Source organism: Danio rerio, chromosome 24 (genome assembly GCF_052040795.2).
Source record: "Danio rerio strain M-AB ecotype USA chromosome 24, GRCz13ab, whole genome shotgun sequence".
Taxonomy (NCBI): domain Eukaryota; kingdom Metazoa; phylum Chordata; class Actinopteri; order Cypriniformes; family Danionidae; genus Danio; species Danio rerio.
This window is the reverse complement of record NC_141044.1, coordinates 5,121,881-5,141,764: the sequence shown is the minus strand read 5'-3', so window position 1 is coordinate 5,141,764 and position 19,884 is coordinate 5,121,881. Positions and strand designations below refer to the sequence as shown.

Here is a 19,884-nt window from a genome sequence, read left to right as displayed (position 1 = left end):
GAATCTCAAAGCCACGGACAATGGCAGTATTCATGGTCGCTTTTTTGTCTTTGTCTGGTTTTGTCTTGTTGTTCAAACCCCTCGTTTCTCAAATGAATACAAATATTGTTTATTCTGTTGATGTCCACGTTTTAGTCACTTCAGCTGCTTTTCAACGTTTCAACTCTTTGTTGGAGCAGCAGGTTCTGTACACTGGAGAGAATATAGACTTGAAGGAGGCCTCTTTCTTTCTTTCTTTCTTTCTTTTTTTCTTTCTTTCTTTCTTTCTTTACGAACTCTATACACAAGCATGTCATAAAAATCGTTAATTTTCCTTAGATGGCAAATGTTTCACTTACATCAACAGTGTGTTGCGGAATCATATTGTGACATGTGCGCGCGCAACGCTTAATTTCCCTCAGTAAGCCATGGCAAATTCATATGCTCTATGAATTAAAAAGAGCCCTTTCCCGTCTTCTTTCTTTCCAGCATTGACATATCTGCTCCAGCACACTTTCACTCCCCATTGTCATCGTGTCACCCCAACAATGTTCATCTCCTGGACACCAATTTTAGAGCTCTTTGATCTACCGAGTGAAAAGAACAAAGTTATGGAGAGAAGGGGCTTTTGTGTTCCGGCTTTTAGATGTCCTTAATATTACTGGACAATGTGGAAAACCAGATAATTGATGATTGATGTCATACAGTTTAAGAATGTTGCAGCGGAGTCTAAGATGAGCCAGTTGATGAAGACGGATACATATAGTAAAATTCTACAAAGTCGGTGTAAGAGTGATTGTAATGTCAAAATAAACTTTTATTGTTGCTAATTTGATACCGGGATATGCAGATCTTCGTCTGGTTTCCAGTTGGCTTGCGTGTTTAATATGGACCATACATTAATTCAGAAATGCTGCTATGTGTCTAGTGTCAACTTTCATGGCTTTCTGTTTGAATTACATGAGCAATCATCAAGTAACCTCCCCCTTACACCGTCTTTCGCGCTGTCTCTCTCGCTCTAGCCTTTAAAAAGTGTCTAAGCGTTGTGTCTTTAATAAAATATGAAAGGGTAAATGCATTAATTAATTGTTATTAGAATAACACCAATAACACCAGCATTTCCTTAAACCTTTCAAAACATCAGTGTGCAACATTTGCACTGAGCAAATCTAGAAACAGCTTATTAGTTTTCCGTGAAGCTCAAAATTCATTCCGTGTTAAATTTTAATCGAAGGAAAATGTGACTTGCTTTGGAAATGAGTGTGGAAACTAGATGAAAATAATAGTATAGGAATATGAATAAGGACAATATTTAAACTCTTTTGGTACCCAACATTGTGCAAATAAAACAACATTTGTAACCCTAAATCTATTCACAGTAAATTAATGAAAGCGATTTTATCCTTGACTTAAAAATAGCATACTTGTTTTAAATTATCGATTTATATATATATATATATATATATATATATATATATATATATATATATATATATATATATATATATATATTTTTTTTTTTTTTTTTTTTTATGACAATAGCTCTATCAATGTGCTGTTTAATACCTCAGCTTGTAGAAGTAATATTCAGTCCACCTCTATTTAAAGGGGCTCCCTTCAAATGTTTATTCTTGGTGAATTTCCCTTTACCCCAAAGTTTAATAACATACTATGAAATCTTCATCTTAAAAACTGAAACAAGTTATTTTGTGGGTTTTTTCCCCATTTTTTCATAGTCCATGCAATAAAATATAAACTAACAGACGCGATTCATGTGGTTATAGTAGTGGCGCGACTATTTTTATTTGCCGCATTTGTCATATAACCCTGCTGCCTCTTCACAAAACTCCTCGTCGATGAGCACACACTGTCTTAATATTGATTGAAAACAGAGACCAGACACAAAAACGTTTACAAACATCTAGAAGCCATTCACATCCCCGGGATTCATTCTCAGTGCGAACATCCATCTGATGAAAAGGAGGTGTCAGGCCTGCGCACGTCCTTTATAAAGGCCGATTGTCATTTAGACAAACACTGGAGGACAACATAAAGGCAAAGGTCAAGTCCTTTTCCAGTTCAAGTGTGTGCTGATTCACCTACAGGTCGACGGGGCACCACTTTATTATCTCGCATAGTGTAAATTTGGAGCTTGCCGTTTAAGAGACAGAAAAGACTAAGATTTTATCTATCTATCTATCTATCTATCTATCTATCTATCTATCTATCTATCTATCTATCTATCTATCTATCTATCTATCTATCTATCTATCTATCTATCTATCTATCTATCTATCTATCATCTCTCTCTCTCTCTCTCTCTCTCTCTCTATCTATCTATCTATCTATCTATCTATCAGGTATATAAAAGCCTACGGTATAAATGGTTTTCCAGATTAACATAGCAAAATCAAGATCGCTCAATGCACCTAATCTTCTATAACTACCTTTAACGCAGTACAGTAAAAATAAATACAGTACAGTGGCAGTATCTGTTTTTGATGGTTTCGTGCCTCTCTCTCGCTCCGCAAGTTCAATTATAACTGCGAGAAGACAGACGGATTAAAGAAACAAGTAACACTAATTGCGCGGCAGGTATAACGAGGAGGTCCAATCTAGCTTCCCCTCTCTCTATTGAGTTTGTGTCGTCTTAATGAATGACAGGTAGAGCTACTTCCTGCTTTCACACGTGCAAAAATAGGCCTCTCTCTGCTTGCAGCCATGGACCCTTACTGAGCTCGGGAAACAATTGATTTTAAGCATATAGTTAATTATGTTCAAAAGGAAATCGTCTTGGGTCCATCATAACAGCGTTTAAATTATATTCTCTGGTTTGAATCATGCAAGCTAATGACATTTATGTGGTCAGCCTTGTTTGTCATTGGTCCTACAATTTTTTATATATATTTGAGACAAAAATAAATAGTTCTTACCTTGACTCTTAGATCATTTTTATGTCAAAAAGAGCTTTAGTACAACCAGCGTCTGAATCTACACGTTTTTAACTAGCTGTTAACACTGAATCTGGTCATATAATAAAGGGAAATCTCAGACTATTCCTCAGTAGTCCTCGTCTGTGGAGTTTCCTCAGCCACACAAAAGAGTATTATGAAAAATAGCCCAAGTCCAAAGAATGTCACAGTGGTCGACTTATTATTTAAATCTTTCATTATATGGAGAGGGAAAAAAATCTTATAGAAACTTTCCTTTTGATGAATTAACTCGTTCACAACGGGAAAAGTCTCGCTAGACACAAATCTGCCCTTTTTCTGATGATTTGGGACTTAAAAGGGAAGATCATCAGCTTTTGTGCGCAGGATCAAGACGTTATAGATGCAGCATGTGGTAGCGGAAATGTTTTTGAAATGTCGGCGACAATTAAAAATAGATTTCATTCAAAATGTTTTATATTTTTGTCATAACCTCTGTTTAGGAGATGAGTAAATTAAAACAACAATGATTGTTATGTTTAATAATACGTCTGATATTAATAATAATAATAAGAAGAAGAAGAAGAAGAAGAAGAAGAAAAAGAAAAACAATAATAGGGCGACACGGTGGCTCAGTGGTTAGCACTGTCACCTCAAAGCAAGACGGTCGCTGGTTCGGGTACCCGCTGGGCCAGTTGGCATTTCTGTGTGGAGTTTGCATGTTTTGCCCGTGTTCGCGTGGGTTTCCTCTGGTTTTCCCCAGGTTTTCCCCAGAGTCCAAAGACATGCAGTAGCCTATACTACTAACCACGAGTTCAATAAACTAAATTGGCCCTAGTGTATTTGTGTATCGATGTTTCCCAGTACTGGGTTGCAGCTGGAAGAGCATCCGCTGTGTAAATATATGCTGGATAAGTTGGTGGTTCATTCCGTTGTGGTAACCAATGATGATTGAATAAAGGGGCTAAGCCGAAGGAAAACTAATAATTAATAATAATAATAATAATAATAATAATATTGTTGTTGTTATAGTTATTATTGTTATAATAATGATAATAATAATTTTATTTTTGTTCTTGTAAATCATTTAAATTTCTTTTTTTTTCATGTATTCTGTTCTCAACACGTCTTTTTTTCTTTGTCTTGTCAAATAATAGCATACAAGAAACTGATGCATTGTTAAAAGAATATGATGAGATCATTAAACTGCATCCGATAAGGCTGCTTCTGACACTCATCAAGAGTTTTCCCCTTAATCTACACCTTTAAATTTCCTTGAAGACAGACATGAAAAACTGTCATTTGTCAAGAACAGAGAGTTCATATATCGAGATATAACTTGTCTTGTGTGTGTCTAATTGGAAAAGTCGATGTTGGAAGCCTAGCCACGCGTCTGTAGCTCTAAGAAAGAAAGAAAGAAAGAAAGAAAGAATGCCGGAGCGGAAATGAACTGCAGTTGAATGACACTTTACTTGCCGGTGATTAATATTGATCCACACCCCCTTCAAGCGTCGTGCTTTAACAACACGCAGGTGGCTGTTGACATTTCACTCGGAGCCTCACCTCCAGAAAAAAAATATTAATAATAAAAAATCCACACACACACAAATAACATACTAAATAAACAAATAAAATAAAACTCAAATTGTTAATCAAAACGACTGAAAAAACACACCATCCTCATCATCAGCAATAACAATATGCTTATTAATGACAATAATGAGAAGACAATAAAATCAGACTTGTCACATAGAGAAAATGTTGATTTAAATAAAAATACATTTATACAAGCACAGTCTGCTATGCAATACTGCCTTTTTCCTGAATGAATGGATGAATGAATGAATGAATAATAAATAAATGAATAAATAAATTAATAAATAAATAGTATATGCATTACAATCAATACGTAATTAAGATAAAATACAATACAATCAAACTTTTATATAGAGAAAAATATTGATTTAAATAAAAATACATTTATACAAGCACAGTCTGGTATACAATATAACCTTTTCCTTAAATGAACGAATGAATGAATAAATTATCTCATTATCAGCAATAACAATATGCTTAATTACAATAATGGAAAGACAATAAAATCAAACTAAAAATATGGAATAAAAAATGCATTTATATAAGCACATGTATGCAAAATAACTTATTCCCAAACACAAACAAATAAATAAATACATAAATAAATAAATAAATGATATCATCAGCGATAACAATATGCATATTTACAGTAATGGACAATAAAATCAAACTTGTTATATGTGGAAAAATATGGATTTAAAAATAGTCTGATTTGCAATATAACTTTTTCCCTTACATAAATAAATAAATAAATAAATAAATATTTTATTTATTTATTTATTTATTTATTTATTTATTTATTTATATAATACCATACACAGGCTACATACATATTTTTAAATCGTATATCAGGTCATGTTTAGCTCTTCTTTGTTCCTTTCTGTCTGTGGGTCATTTGTTTCCATGTTGTATGTTGATACCTTCAGCAGGTCATATAGTCTCTGACAGCACAGATATAATGCTGTTTAATAGACCGTGATGATGCAAAAGACATTAAACTTCACAAAGATGTGTCAAAATTCCCATAATAATCCATATGTTCATTAGAGTGATCTCGGAGGCCCGTGGAACATTTCATTAATTTGTAATTTATGAATGTTTGACAAATAATACAGGGTATGTAAATATGAGAGGCGTAATGTCTTTTCTGCGGGAGATGAAGAAATGACCCAAAGTGTAGTGTTGCTGCTAGAGTGATCACACGAATTATTCCCCCCTGCTCAAACTGTGCTTTCTCCATGCACAGCACATTTCCGAGCCGTCGTGTGAAATAGTGCACATAAACCAATGACTTAAAACGTCACGTTGGCAACGCACATTTGCATGTCTGGAACATTTTACACGTTATTATGATGCACGATGTCATATGCCTCATCTGTCTGCGCTTCTGTTTCCGAAGACTCGTAGATAAAGCAGTCTAAAAATGGTCTATTCTATACACCTTTCACCTGCTTTTAGTCCAGTCATTCAGTCTTGCATTCCAGTTGGCTGGTCTGTACTACTACTTTACCTTAAATGTAAATTGATCTGTTCCATAGAGGGTGTCAGTGTTTCTATGCGAAGGCGCTTCCTCGCACAGCAGAGTCCTGAAACATGCCTCGTTCAGGTGACCAGAGGTCAATCTCCACTGTTACTCTCAGACGTATGAAACCCAACACCTGCGGAAAGTTGCACAATCCAAAACAAATTTACAACCTGTTGCTAAGGCTGTTTATATAGGAAAGGTGGTCATAATAATATGCATATTAATAATAAAAGCAATGCACGTTTTACGAATAACATTAGCTATTCTGCCAAATGTGATTACAAGTCGTCGGTTTCCAGATGTTGCAGATGTTCAAACGGAAGCTTGTCTTATTGAAGCGAGTTTCACAGCATTTACGTCCACCTCCTCACTGGACATATAGAATTACCAGCCATTCTCGTGATCCAACCGCACCATTTAATGCTGTGGTGTGAGTTAAAACCAGACTCAACCGAAGATTTGTCACTGTAAGGCGACGGTTTAATGTTGCTGTTGTTTCGCCTCCCTTTCCCTACACAAGTCAACCTCATATGTTGCTCATAATATGAGTTATGAACAGCAAGATGATAGATTATATTTCTGAAATACTTAATCGCTGAAGGGCACATTGTGCAATTCATTATCATTTGCCCATGGTGATGATGTATGGCCCACTTAAATAAATCTGATTCTCCCATAAAAACGATTTCATTATTTTTACTTTTCATTATCATCATTACCCTATTGTATCGCACGCTTAATGCCGGAGCACTTGCATTGATTGATGCATCTCGTGTCATCGTATTAGAAGACTCCTCCATGGCCTATTGCCATCACAGCCCTAGACCGTTCAGTTTAGGCATCTGGAGATTAAGGTGGACCATCCATAGGGAGCAGTGAAAATATGGAAATGCACTTAATTTAGTTACTCGTGTTTGCATTCCGGTGTCTGTCTGGGCGGCGATAGACCTCTCTGGATGCTCTACATCGAATTAAACTGTAATATATGTGAGTCCTTAAAGGAAACCCAACTGAGTTAACAATGTTTGCTATATGAAGAAATTTCCCTGCGGTGTATCAGTGTATATTCTCCTTTTTATTTGCATAGCCTACAAAAAGCAATATTTTAAGCTTAAACTATAAAAACTGGTGTTTTTTATTTTATTTATGCATTTAAATATTTTATTGAGTCACTTTAAATCTGAAAAAGTTGGTAGTGAATGTGTAGCATCAAAGAATGCAGATAAAACTTGCAACATACCTAGGCAAGAGTGCACATCTGGGTTTGTATTGCACCACATTTCTATTGGTAATAACGCTATATTTCTTTCAAATCAGCAGACAAACATTCTGCAAATTATCACCTTTGCGTAATGTTTGAAGTGTGGTGTTCCTTTGGATCCTTCTATTAAAAGCTTTCCCGACGAAATAAACAGCAATGTCGTGCTTTCCCCGACTAATACATGATTATTTTAGTGCAAAGCGCAGGATGCTCCCCACATAGCGTGCTGCTTTTTTTGCGTGGCGTCTATGCTGTTCATGTGCCCCTTATAGACTCTAATGTTTTAATAGCAAATAGAAAGTCCTTGTTGCAGACTATACGAACAAATTAGAGAGGGAGAGATCAGAGATCAAAGGAAGCGAAATAAGCACGGGTCGCTCGACTCATTCATGCAGCTGCTTTGAGATTCAAGGCCAACAAGCGTATCTTACATTGAAAGAAGGTTCCTATTCAGAGTGCAGGTGCGAAATAGTGCGGTACATTCTGCTACATTATCTGAAGGTTGTTAGAGATCAGTGTTCACTCTGCTAACTATAGGGGCTGATTCCGACTAGAGAAAAAACTCCTTCATCCATGAAAGTACAATAACTCAGCGCCGACGAATAGAAGATGGTGGTAATCGGACTATTTAGGAGCTTATTCAATCAGGCTACCCCAATTTATTAGTCATTTCTCGCTATTGCTTTTCATTTAGAGCATGCTTGTAACATTACTCTTCTTCAGATTCATAAGTAACGCGGATACAGGAAGTGATGTCATGAAGTGTTAAAAGTTTGTTCATGTGTCTGTAAAAATCGATTACTTCAAAAAGGGAGTAAATCCATTGTCCTAAAAGTGACAGACATGTGCTTTGCTTAAAAAAGTTAACTAATTCTGTTAAGTTACATTGACTTATTGAATTATTTTTTATACTGTTCTTCTACTTAATAATTTAAGGCAATTGGTTTACTCAGTTCTTTAAAGTAAAGTCAACTAATAATTGCTTTCTGAAGTCCTGAAATGTTAATAGTTGTTTTCTTTCTTGGTTTGCTAAGTTTTCATGAAGTATCTCAAATCTTTCAGGTAAATAATTAGCACGCATTAACTAAATCATAAGTGTGTAATATGTGATGTTATGTTGATATTATACAGTACAGACCATTTTGAGGGATGTAAACAAAAATGGTTCCAACCTATTTCCTGTTTTACATTTTTATTTTCTATAGCTTCCGATAATCCAAAAAGAGCCACCTATTGATAAATAATGTTATGATAGCTGTTTTAACATTAAATTATTATTCAATTGCCTCTTGTTACAGTTAATAAATGATAACAAGCAGGAAATGTCCATGGGCCAATGACATAAGCACATTGAAATGGTCTATTAATTATTTTATACACCAGTATTACTACTGTTTTTACAATAGTCGTGCACTGTTGGGTTTGTATTTGGTATATGAGGATTTGAGATGTCTACATTGCATAATAAAAGTATTTTAAGTGTATTGAAATTTGCAAAATAATTGTACATTTTAATTCATGCTCTAAAGTGGCTTGCATACTTTATTGCGTTAAGTTTATTATTATTATTATTATTATTATTATTATTATTATTATTATTATTATTACTATTATTATTATTATTATTATGGTTGTTGTTATTATTATTTGGAAGAAACATTTTAAAATATATCTGAGTTAAAACGAAGTGAGGTTTGATATGAAATGCATGTGAAGTCAACTTCTTTGATTCAAATGTTTAAGCAACGCAATATTTAAAGGTTTTAATATTTTAAAGCAATTTTATGGTCAACATACAATAACCAAAAAGTCCAAATTCTCGTAAGCTTTACCTGTATGTAAAAAATTTAAGAAATCATAGCATTCATTTAACATATAGTTGCATGACAGGGTCAATATTGGTGCATTTCAATTTGCTGCACAGCAACAAAACAGCGCTTCTCAATTATTTGAACGACAAGACCAGTGCCAGTCAGGTTGTAGTTGGAGGTGGAATTGCCACAAAGAGGTCTAAAAGTAGCTTATTTTCTCCTAACTTGCTTTTTGTTAGTGGCTAATTTATATATTTATTTATTTGCCATTGCACCTGTCCTGTCATTTTGCATGCGAATTCCACTCAGCCCTTGTCATGTAATTATGACATTAAATAGAGCGTTGAATGGTGTGGAGAGAACCGCTAATCCCCCATTAAAAGAGCTTTGTTAAATAATGCAGGACAGTTTCCGGAAGTGTGATTATCGCCTCAATTATTTCACAAAGAAATTATATTTCACACTCAAATGAGCCCTGGCTTGCATTTAACAAAAGAAGATTTTTTCCTTTGCTTTCTTTACACAGGCAGACCATTGCTTAATGTAGCTAGAATGTGAATGTATTGTCCAGCGTATTGTGACAACTGAATAAACTCATAATTTTGGAGTTTGTAAATAATGTAACTTTTATTTTAAGAAAATGGGAGTGTGTCTTGTGTTTCACTTAACATTAAAAACAATTTATAATTATTATTGGTTTAGTAGTAGTAGTAGTAGTAATAACAATCACATTAGTATAGTTATTATTTTTAATATTGTTGATTTTATTATTATTATTATTATTATTATTATTATTATTATTATTATTATTCAGCATAACTATTTATTATTATTATTATTATTATTATTATTATTATTATTATTATTATTATTATTATTATTATTATTACTACCACTGTTGTCGTTTGCATTATAGCTTTACATTGACTATTTTGCATTCAATACTATTACGTAATTTTGTTTTCCAAATCAGCGCTGTTTCTTGCAAATGGTTGTGGGAAAGAGAATGGCTAAAGCGGACTCGACACTTCTCAAAAACGAGAAACTGTTGAAAAGAAACATTTATTGTTCTGTCCCCTTTTATCGCAAGTTTGACACACGGACGAGCGTGCGCGCTCTCAGGCTCACCAGGAGTCCGAGAAAGGCAGCTTGTAGATAGTTTAAATTTCTTGGAAGTACTTGATTCTGGTCAAATTCATCTCCTCTTGGTTTGTTGAATGGAACGAAAAAACTTAAAACACATTTGAAAAGATTGCGCGATCAAAATGGTGACACCGAGAGGCCTTTTCCATGTCATCAGCGTCGTTTAGACTACATGCAAGAATCCCCAGATAAAAAAAAAACTTCAAAGGATCCTCGCTTCAATTGAGACCAAACTATCCCTTTCCCCTCTAATACTCCAGCCACTGTCTGGTGGTTCCCCACTGTATTTATTATGTATGCAACAACGAAGTTTAATAGCTAAATGTGCTTCAACCAATACACAGCGCTGAGGTTTAAGTGTAAAAGAGTTCAGTTGAGTATGCAAAGCTCTCACTAGGCAGACATCAACTAGAGTTTAATTCCCAAGGAAAGAATTTGATATTGATCTATATTGAATTATCGATTTATTGGTTAAAACATGATCATTTCGCGGGTATACAGTGGATTATTAAGTTATTAATTTAAGTTCCTCATGGAAGTCGAAAGAAAAAGTGCACACTGGACTTTTTCGGTGATTGTCAAACAAGGAAAACAATAAGAAAAATAATTTACTTGAACGAATGTTTATTCATTCGTTTATTAAAGCATGTTTTGTAGTCTTTTTTTCTTCTTCTTCAGACCAAGTATTGAATTTTTCTGACAGACTGGGATCTACGGCCCCGTAACCCATATTATTTAAATTTGACTCGGCTTTTGCTATTGAAATCTTAACTCACCATGAAGATTCACCGTCGTGAAAAAAATGTCTCTTTGTATAAAAGCCTCTTTGAAGTCTGTGTGAAAATATGCAACTCTTTCATCAGTTGCTGCCCATGTAATTGGAGTGTAAAGCTTGGGTATATTTGTGTGTATAAGCCATACAAAAGGATATAAAACAAGTTATCGCAATGCGGTTCACTGAGAAACTTAAAATCTAAGTTGGCTGGTATAAATATAGTGAAGTTTGAGTCATTTTGGCATTATAGAAATATATACTTAAAACATTAATTTATCATTTTTGTATTAGATTGTGACATCCTCAGTCTGCATAAGGCTACAATTGTTGTAATTTAGGAAGTCATTTAGCTTTGCATCATACACAATTTATTCAAAATACTGACAACTTACAAGGCATTTCGGTACACATTTTAAGGTCTCTTCTGATAATTCATACTTTTCATAAAAATGGATTGCTGACAAGTTTTACAAAATCACAAAATAACCACATTGATTAATGACTAATCATAACTGAAACGTCATATCAAATACAATAACACTGTTTCCATCAAATTGGCTTGGCTGGAGAAAGCACAAAACGAGGAAAGAGTCTACGGCTTTTTTATGAAATTCAAATAACTTTCAAATATTAATTTTGTACAAAGTATAGTAGCAAACATTTAAAAATTGCTGAAGACAAAACCTTACAAAATTACAGCTCACACATAGACATTAAAACGTGGTTATTTACAACTGTACATGTTTAATAATTAAGCACTTTGGTTCAATAATACAAAAAGAAATTCTTTACCGATTAAAAAATAAATTAAAATATTGAAATCAGAAGCTGAATTTACAAAATTATACATTGACATGCGTACGGTCAGTACACTATTTAGAAACATATACACTCGGGACATGTTTTAAATCGATTGGTGGTTAGGCAGTGACATTAGCTGTCAAAGGGCCAGTGCATCCTTCAGTAAGGCAGTAACAGTGGACGAGATTACTCTTTGAACTGATTTACACAGACATAAGCCTGTGAACCATTCAGTCCAAATTGGACTGTCCAAATAAGAAAAGGTCATTTAGTCACTTTGCCAAGATAAAAATAAAAAGTTACGGGGCTAACAATGTGTTAGAAGGCGTCCCTCCGTTCAGGATTGCCGTACGTTGGTCCCTCTGTATGGCCCGGCGTGGATGAACCGCTGGGTGGGGTCTGAGGGCCACTGGCACCGGAGCTGTGACACACGTACCATTCGCTTAAATTGGCCGGCTGGGACGATGATGAGAGGGGCTCCGAGAGCGCCGAGGGAGCTGGCTCCCGTCCCAAGTCCGATGAAGGAGAAACAAGAGATGGAGTCGATGATTCGTAACCAGAACTCGGAGGTGGAGACTTGCAGTGCACCTTCATGTGTTTTCTCAAAGAGCTGGGATGCGTGTAAGATTTGTCACAACCTCTGACTTTGCAGTTGTACGGCTTGTCGCTAGTGTGTACGTGGGAATGTTTTTTCCGGTCACTGCTATTGGCGAACCGTCTGTCACAGCCGTCAAACTCACATTTGAAAGGCTTTTCACCTAAAACAACAAAACAGTTGCGACAATGGTCAATACAGGTAGAGTACATCACTAGTCTGCTAATCATTACGAAGCACATCATAATAATGAGCACATAGCCAAATATAGGCCTACTTTGCAGTAGTCTAACGCATGTCACTCTGCACAGGGAAAATCAGGTCACACGAGCCCCTTGATATAGTGATTATCTTTTTACTGCTCTGTCTGCTCTTATGGCAAGCCCCTTGTGACTGAGACTCTCAGACAGCAATGATTTCTTTTCACAATTACAGATTATTGGGCATCCGTTTTTTAAAGCACGTGCTAGTTTCATTTACCTTTGGAATGCAGAGTGTGAAGAACTCATAAAATAGATCTGATCCACCGTCTAAACTGCTATTAGGCCTGTCCCACTGTAACCATAATAGCTGCAGGAGAAGGCGGCAAGGCAATAGAAATGTTTGAATTAATTACATTTAATCACATCACGCTTATTTCCGAAGGACATAAGCTCCAGGAGTTTATAAGACTACGTAATTGCTGCTGTCTAATTACAGTTGCTCGCTGAATATCAATTTGACCTTCAGCTGTTGGGCCGAGAAAGCCAATCAAGAATATTAGTGTACTACAAGAAAGCAGCAAGGAAGAGACCCTTGGGAAACCATATCCATAACCAAAGATTCAAATACCGCCCAAGCAAGAAAATAATGTAGCTGCCCCCGGGAATGTTGCACAGAAGTAATGAACAACGTTGGGTAGACATCACAACTGAATGATTGTTATCTTCAGTTAAACGAAACACGTAGGCAGGCTTTTTTTGAAAGCAGTATTATGCCAGTGCTAGTTCAGATAGAGGGGAAAAACTCTCAAAAACACTCGCCAAGTGCAAAAAAATAAAATAATAAAAATATATATTTGTCAACAGTAATGCAAAATCAATTATTAATGAACTAGTTAGAATTTTATTAAAATAGTTTACTTATTAATATACAAGATTTTGTTTTTAAAGCCACGTCTGATTACTTTTGCAGAACTTTGAAACCGACTTGTTGCATGCGTTAAGTTGGCAACAGTTTATGCGTAGTTTCTTACATCGTCACAGTTCAGGAATAAATTTAAATAACTACAAAATATTGACTCTTGCAGCAATTATTCACAGACGTTTTTGACAGTTTGTTAAAAATAACACATTATATGGAGAGAAAAAGGTGGTGACCAAGAATAACTGGAACATAAAAAAGCTGCAGAGATGGCAGAGTAGCTAACAGATGTGTCTAAAGAAAAAATATTTCTAAAAGTATGTGATTAAAGACGTGGTCTCCATAAATGTAATAATAGCGTTATGACAGTTTTGTAAAGTCAGTACACGTCTGTGTACGACGTGGGATGATTGTAATATAATCAGACGACGTCGATAAACTATCTGCTGTGTGTAAAACTATGATTATAGAGTTTTTAACATATGGCGGAAACTCTTATTTATTTTAAGCAGGCTAAACTGGACACAGTAGGCCCCAAACATATGAGGGTGTGTTGAGATATCTTGAAGCTGTTATGAAGCAATAATTTTATTATTTTTACAACACGCGTATTTCAAATGCAAGCAAGTCCAAGCAATAGCACTCCACACTGCTCCATCTCTGGTAAAATAAATAAATAAAAAACACGGCGTCTTGTTTAACAAGTGGAAGCCTGTGAGATTTTGTCGGTCTAAACTAAACGAATACATAAAAATATAGCTAAACAACTATTAAAATGCTGCTTCGGTGTGCTTGGAGAAAACTCTGTAAACCATAGATGAACCGAAGCACTTGGTATGTTTCTAAAAACCAGTTAAATGCCACAGAGAAGAAGCGCTGGGGTTTGAGGCAAACTGTTTAGCTTGCAAGCTAGCTCGAGTCATTAAACAACTAGTTGTCGTGCATCGACTTGTTTACACTTCAGCATATCTACTGACTGCATAATTAGATCCACTGGTATTTAACTAAATTGTCCTAAGGGACAGGAAATTAAGCCACTGACCTGTGTGTGTCCTTTTGTGGATTTTCAAGTTTTCCGATCGAGCAAATACTTTTCCACAGCCGGGGAATGGACAAGGAAACGGTTTCTCCCCGGTGTGCACTCTGATGTGATTCACAAGTTTGTACTTTGCTTTAAATGGCTTTCCTTCTCGCGGACATTCTTCCCAAAAACAGATATGGTTCGCTTGCTCGGGTCCTCCAACGTGCTCCACAGTCACATGTGTCACCAGTTCGTGCATGGTGCTGTAAGTTTTGGAGCAAAGTTTCTTTGCGGAGTGCTCTGGCTCCAGCCACTTGCAGATGAGCTCTTGCTTGATCGGTTGCCTCATGTAACGGAAAAAAGCGCCTGCTCCGTGGTGGTGGTGTGCGCTGAGATTCATGTTCAGATTGAGCCCGCCGTATCCGTGCAGAGGAGAAGCAGCAAACGGGTCTGCCCTGGAGCTCGCTACTTGACTCAAATGATCAGACCGAACGTACATTTCGGCAGGTATTCCTAACCTTATTTGTCCGTTCAAGGCTTGGCCACCTGGTGCTCCGGTAGATGGCTGGTCGTGATGAAGTCCAGGGAAGAGCGTGTGGTTCCCAGGGTCGGGGTGATGACCATAGTGTCCCGGATAGCTACCTGTTGTTGAGACAAACATTCCGTGGTGAGAGGCTGAACCAGAAGTCTGATCGGTCAACACGGGCATGGCTTGAGCTGTCAAATCTCGGCGAATGAGGAAATCCCTACCTGCGGATAGCGCCTGGGCCGTGTGAGACATAGAGTACGGGACCGTTGCCGCCTGCACCGGGCCAAAAGCTCCCGTTTGACTGGAGACCACTTCACTGTGGCCTGCAATATGATGATTGTGGTGGTGATGGTGGTGGGGATAATGATGGGTTGGGCTGATTTTGAGGGCCGCGGAGTGCCCCATGTGTTCTGGCCCGAATGGACTCGGCCCCAGGCGGGGTTCCGCAGTCATCTCCCCAGGGTGCGAGTGAGCCATTGAGTGTGGATGGCTGCTGAACCCCGGGAAGCCTGTCACGCTCTGAGGGGTATGGTGGTGATGATGGTGATGGTGGTGAGCCCCTGCCAAGTCAACTAATCTCAGCGTCGTGTTCCGTTTGGAAAACGCGGGGTCCATCACAGGGCTTCCCAAAGCATCCACGCTCATTACTCCTAATTTTAGAATAACTTGACAGCAGGCAAAATAATAATAATGATGATGACAAATATATTTTAATCGCTTTGAAGAATACAGAAGAAAAAAAATAAACTTCCCCTAAAGTTTAGTTGCTATCTCAGTGCCTACGTGGAATCCCATTCGGTTGAGAGGCAGCAGCAGGACGCTTTGATATACTGAATAGAGATTCATGGTAGGCGCTGCAGCCCGTGGAGCCAAACAATCACCGAGCGCTCTAATTGGTCAGAGCTCCGTGATTGACGTCACTCGTGACAGTTTCCAATGCGAAGAAAAATGTTTTAGTGACAGCAAACAGAGAGCGCGCATGCGCCGAGCTTCAGGCAGCGGATGAAAAAAATGTTTTTGTTATGCAAAGGTTATTGTACTTTTAACTGCAATGCAGAAATTACATCGAATCAATGCAACCTTTCTAAATATTACAGCTGTGAGAAATCTGCAAATGCGCTCTGAAAAAGAGCGCGTTTGCTGCTTACCACACGTAGTAAACCGGACTGATTGGACATGCATGAAATAAAAATGCGAAGTAAGCTCTGTCTGCTATAGTCCGAACATTTGAAGAAGCTTATTAAAAATAAAGAATATAAAAAAAAGCTATAGAAGCGGTGGTTTGTATAAAGTTTGAGGTTGCATGCTGCCTGTTTATACTCAGACTTTTTTTCCGTATTAACCCTTTTGTTGAAAAAAAAAAAGTTTTCACACCCCCTCTTTTCCTCTAACGGTGCTTCTTCGTCGTCATGGGATCGGTGTCTTGTGAAAAGCGCGAAGGTCGCCTATTGTCCGGGAGAAAAAAGTAACGCAAAAGACCTGTTGTTATGATCGGGGGTAATTTTCGGCCTCAGTTGTTCAGCGGCGGTGGATCAGGCACACAGGAGGTGGTGCTTCATCAAAAGTGTACAGGGCAGCAAAGCAAAGAAGTCTTGGCAAAACAGCTCGAGGAGCTTTTAAATAAAATTCGTAACACCGAACTAATCCAGTCTTTCCCAAACGTAAAAGTTGATCTTACAGATTACCCGCCAATATTTAATAAACATACTGTTGACAGTGCACCTGTTATGAATAAAGTACAATAAGGAATCCGCAACCAGCTGTTGTCTTATCATGTTTAAAAAGCTTAAATGCAAATCGACTGTCCTCACCTCATGAAAACAGGCTCAAGAGTTTTAATAAACTATGCTACTTCAATTTTTATATTTAGGGGAACGATTATAGCTTACTCAAGTAAAAAAAACATGAAATTGTGCATAGTGTCCACATGAAATATAATTTAAAACCACATATGATAATGTTAATGCTTAGTACTCCCACAACTAATGTATAAATTTCAACAATTAAGCTACAAATAAAATGTTTCAATAGAGTTATTTGCGTCCGTGCTGCCGTAATTAAAAAAAAAAAAACTTTTTAGCTATTGTGACAGAAAAAAAGTGTATAATTGCTAATTAATGCAAAAGAGCCTGGATTAGAGTATTATTGTACTAAAGTAAAATGATTGATTTTTTTTTTCAAGTGTGTTTGCATGTTTGGATTTACCAATACTCAGTTAAGTAGACTTAGCCCTAAACAGTAAACGTTTGATCATACATTGTGCAAAAAAGTAGAAGTTATAGTGAATGTTATGTTTCCTCCTTGCACGAAAAAAGTTATATGCTGTAATTGCAATGTCGAATTGTTAGGCTACTTTGATCGCAACTGTTTGGAAGAGTTATCTTAATCACACTATCCAGACAAAAAAAGGAAGTATTGTGTGAACTGACCTAACAAGGTCATGCAGATATTATTAGATATATGTCAGATATCATATGTTCAATCTCAACTGGAATTAGTCAGATTATACGTGACAGTGCAGAGAAAGCAGATTGCTTTAGTGCTCATGTGTCTCGATGAAAAATGGAAACAGTTGACACCCCACCCCCAGTCCACATTGCTTTGTAACTTTGTGAAGGTATATGGTGTATTTTTTTTACATCGTGCTATATATACGAGCAACCAGTAAACACGTGGAATGGCACTTTTTTTTACTTTATTTATTTATTTATTTATTTTAGACTTCCTAGCGCAAGACTAAAATAATCGCATTTCATGGAAATGTTGCTTTATCCGGAGACTACTATGATCTATTTATGTCCGTGTGTTTTGCTTGCATGCGGGAAAAATATTGTAACATTGCTGTAATATATTAAATATTATAAACTTTTAAAAAATATACTTCAAAGAGTAACTTTAAGCACTTCTTCAACTTTAGGCCTCTTTGTTTTAATCAAGAAAAGGTTGCATTCAATTATTGATGCAAATAAATTGGTATTCCCTTGAGAAAGGCCGTGAATTGATCTGTCAGGCCTCTGGTGACAAACCACACCACCAGTGTCATAAATAAGTAAACACTATATGAACTATGAAGAAAAAGAAAAGATGGGGCTCAGGATCGAAACTGCATTCTTCATGAATGCAATAGTTTCTTCAGTCGCAAATAAAAGTTTGTTTTAAAGCTGATTTGTGTGGCTTAGAAGGGGAGATGCAAAAATACAAAGCGACTTCACAGAAAAATAATGAAAAGAACACATGGGATTAAAGTCAGATATCGACCAAAATCATTAATTAAAACAAACCGCAGCAACAAAACTCTGGTTTAAAGAAAAACTCTTTGTCGGTCATTAAAATACACAGAGTTAAAAAAATAAAGTTAAAATGTTTGACATTGTTAGGGCACATTTTGACTTACTGGCACTTTTTAGTATTTCTAAAAAATTTAGATTTAAAAAGTGCACCAAACGGAACAGATGTGATTGTTGTCCTGGTATTTTACTATTCATTTATTCATAAAATAATACAGCATTACACACAACCCATGTTTTTAAGCGAATTTACTATTGAAAGCATACTTGAGTATGAATTAAAACGCTATTGCTGTTTTTTCAGTCTCTCTATTACTTTCGGCAAATATTTCCCAATGAGTCCAGTTCCCAAAACTCACACTTCGAGTCTTACCGTTTTCACCTGTTGAAGACACCGTCCAGATTTCTTTTATAAAGATAGCGTCCTTTTGACAAAACATTCAACTCATCAGCTTCGCCTGGCCCTCTCTCTCTCTTTCTCTCTCTCTGGAAGGAGTTTGGGAGTGTATGGAGCTGAAGGCTGCAGTCTGGATGATATTTTAATGGTTCGTCTGTTCATGCGGCTTTGAACTCCAGCCGCCGGAGTTTCCTGCAGAGAGAAATCCCACTTCACAACTTCCACAACCCACAACTTTTACTCGCACACAAGGGTGATGCGTTATGCCCTTAGTCTTTCAAAAACACGAGTTAAAAATATGAGTAAGGTTTGAACTAATTATATAAAGTCTGAAGGTATGTGGAAGGCCTACTAGGGTCAGGCAAAGAGAATGTGGTGTTTTTAAATACTTACAACACACGAGTTCGCTTTTCAAGTATATTGTGGATATCAAAGCAATAAGTATATTCCAACTACAGTATTACAGTGTTGTGCAGAAGCGTGACTTTCATTGCACACTGCAAAAGCAGTTGAGTAATAGTTTCACTGGGATGTCTCCAAATAGAAAACGTTGCATGTAAAATAAATTCAACCCAACATAAAATGGCCACTGCATAAGTGTTACATATAGAAAAAAAGCGTCGTCACACATTAGTGGGTTCTAGGAATATATAGGAATGTCTATCTACAGATAACACAATAATGACGTTGTTTCTTAGAGTTGAGAATGCATTAAAGTTCTCAATAATACCACTTCAACGTGGAAAATATACTTTCCTTTTATATATTTAATTATTTTTTTGCATATGTATTTTATTAGATTTTTTATTTTGGAGTTTTTTTGCATTTGTTTTTTTTACGCAGCAGTTTCCTGCTATGTGAGAATGTCACATTTCAGCCAGTGTTTACTAGATGCGCGCCAGGTTCTCCACAGAGCATCAGGCTTGCACACAAGTAGGCCAAACGTGGAAGTACTCTGTCTAGGACAAAAGCTATTATTCGGCCTTGCATTCACTAAACTCTGTTTTCTGAATTTCAACATCCAGAGCAAAATCACAGTCAGCAACCTCCCGACAATCCCATAGATTGATGATGTAAACCGACCAATCGCACTGATGCTGAGGCATGGCGGG

At 36.6% G+C, this 19,884-nt stretch overlaps 2 protein-coding genes across 5 annotated transcripts in view; one reads left to right on the top strand and one right to left on the bottom strand.

Annotated features, from left to right (window-relative positions):
- The window catches only part of agtr1b (angiotensin II receptor, type 1b), a 248,254-nt gene that overhangs the window by 26,347 nt on the left and 202,023 nt on the right, over positions 1–19,884 (top strand). The gene's annotated exons all lie outside the window — the stretch shown is intronic.
- Positions 11,366–18,890, bottom strand: zic4 (zic family member 4). 3 transcript variants are annotated; one of them, XM_087308891.1, is made up of 3 exons: positions 18,749–18,890; positions 14,581–15,201; positions 11,366–12,579 (listed from the first exon to the last, which is right to left on the bottom strand). In XM_087308891.1, the coding sequence occupies exons 1-3, from the start codon at positions 18,813–18,815 to the stop codon at positions 12,140–12,142; spliced, it is 1,128 nt and encodes a 375-aa protein (XP_087165017.1). In that variant the 5' UTR covers positions 18,816–18,890; the 3' UTR covers positions 11,366–12,139. The 3 variants fall into 3 exon arrangements, with proteins under 3 accessions (XP_087165017.1, XP_087165016.1, NP_001070080.3); XM_087308890.1 differs by lacking the exon at positions 18,749–18,890 and adding an exon at positions 15,310–15,920; NM_001076612.3 differs by lacking the exon at positions 18,749–18,890 and having other exon boundaries at positions 11,372–12,579; positions 14,581–15,883.

What these genes read in the sequence shown, in the direction of transcription:
- zic4 (NM_001076612.3), bottom strand. Translation starts at nt 15,733, where the DNA reads ATGAGCGTGGATGCTTTGGGAAGCCCTGTGATGGACCCCGCGTTTTCC. An exon ending in CCACAAAAGGACACACACAG is followed by an intron (nt 12,580 to 14,580) that starts GTCAGTGGCTTA and finishes TTGTTGTTTTAG; the next exon opens with GTGAAAAGCCTTTCAAATGT.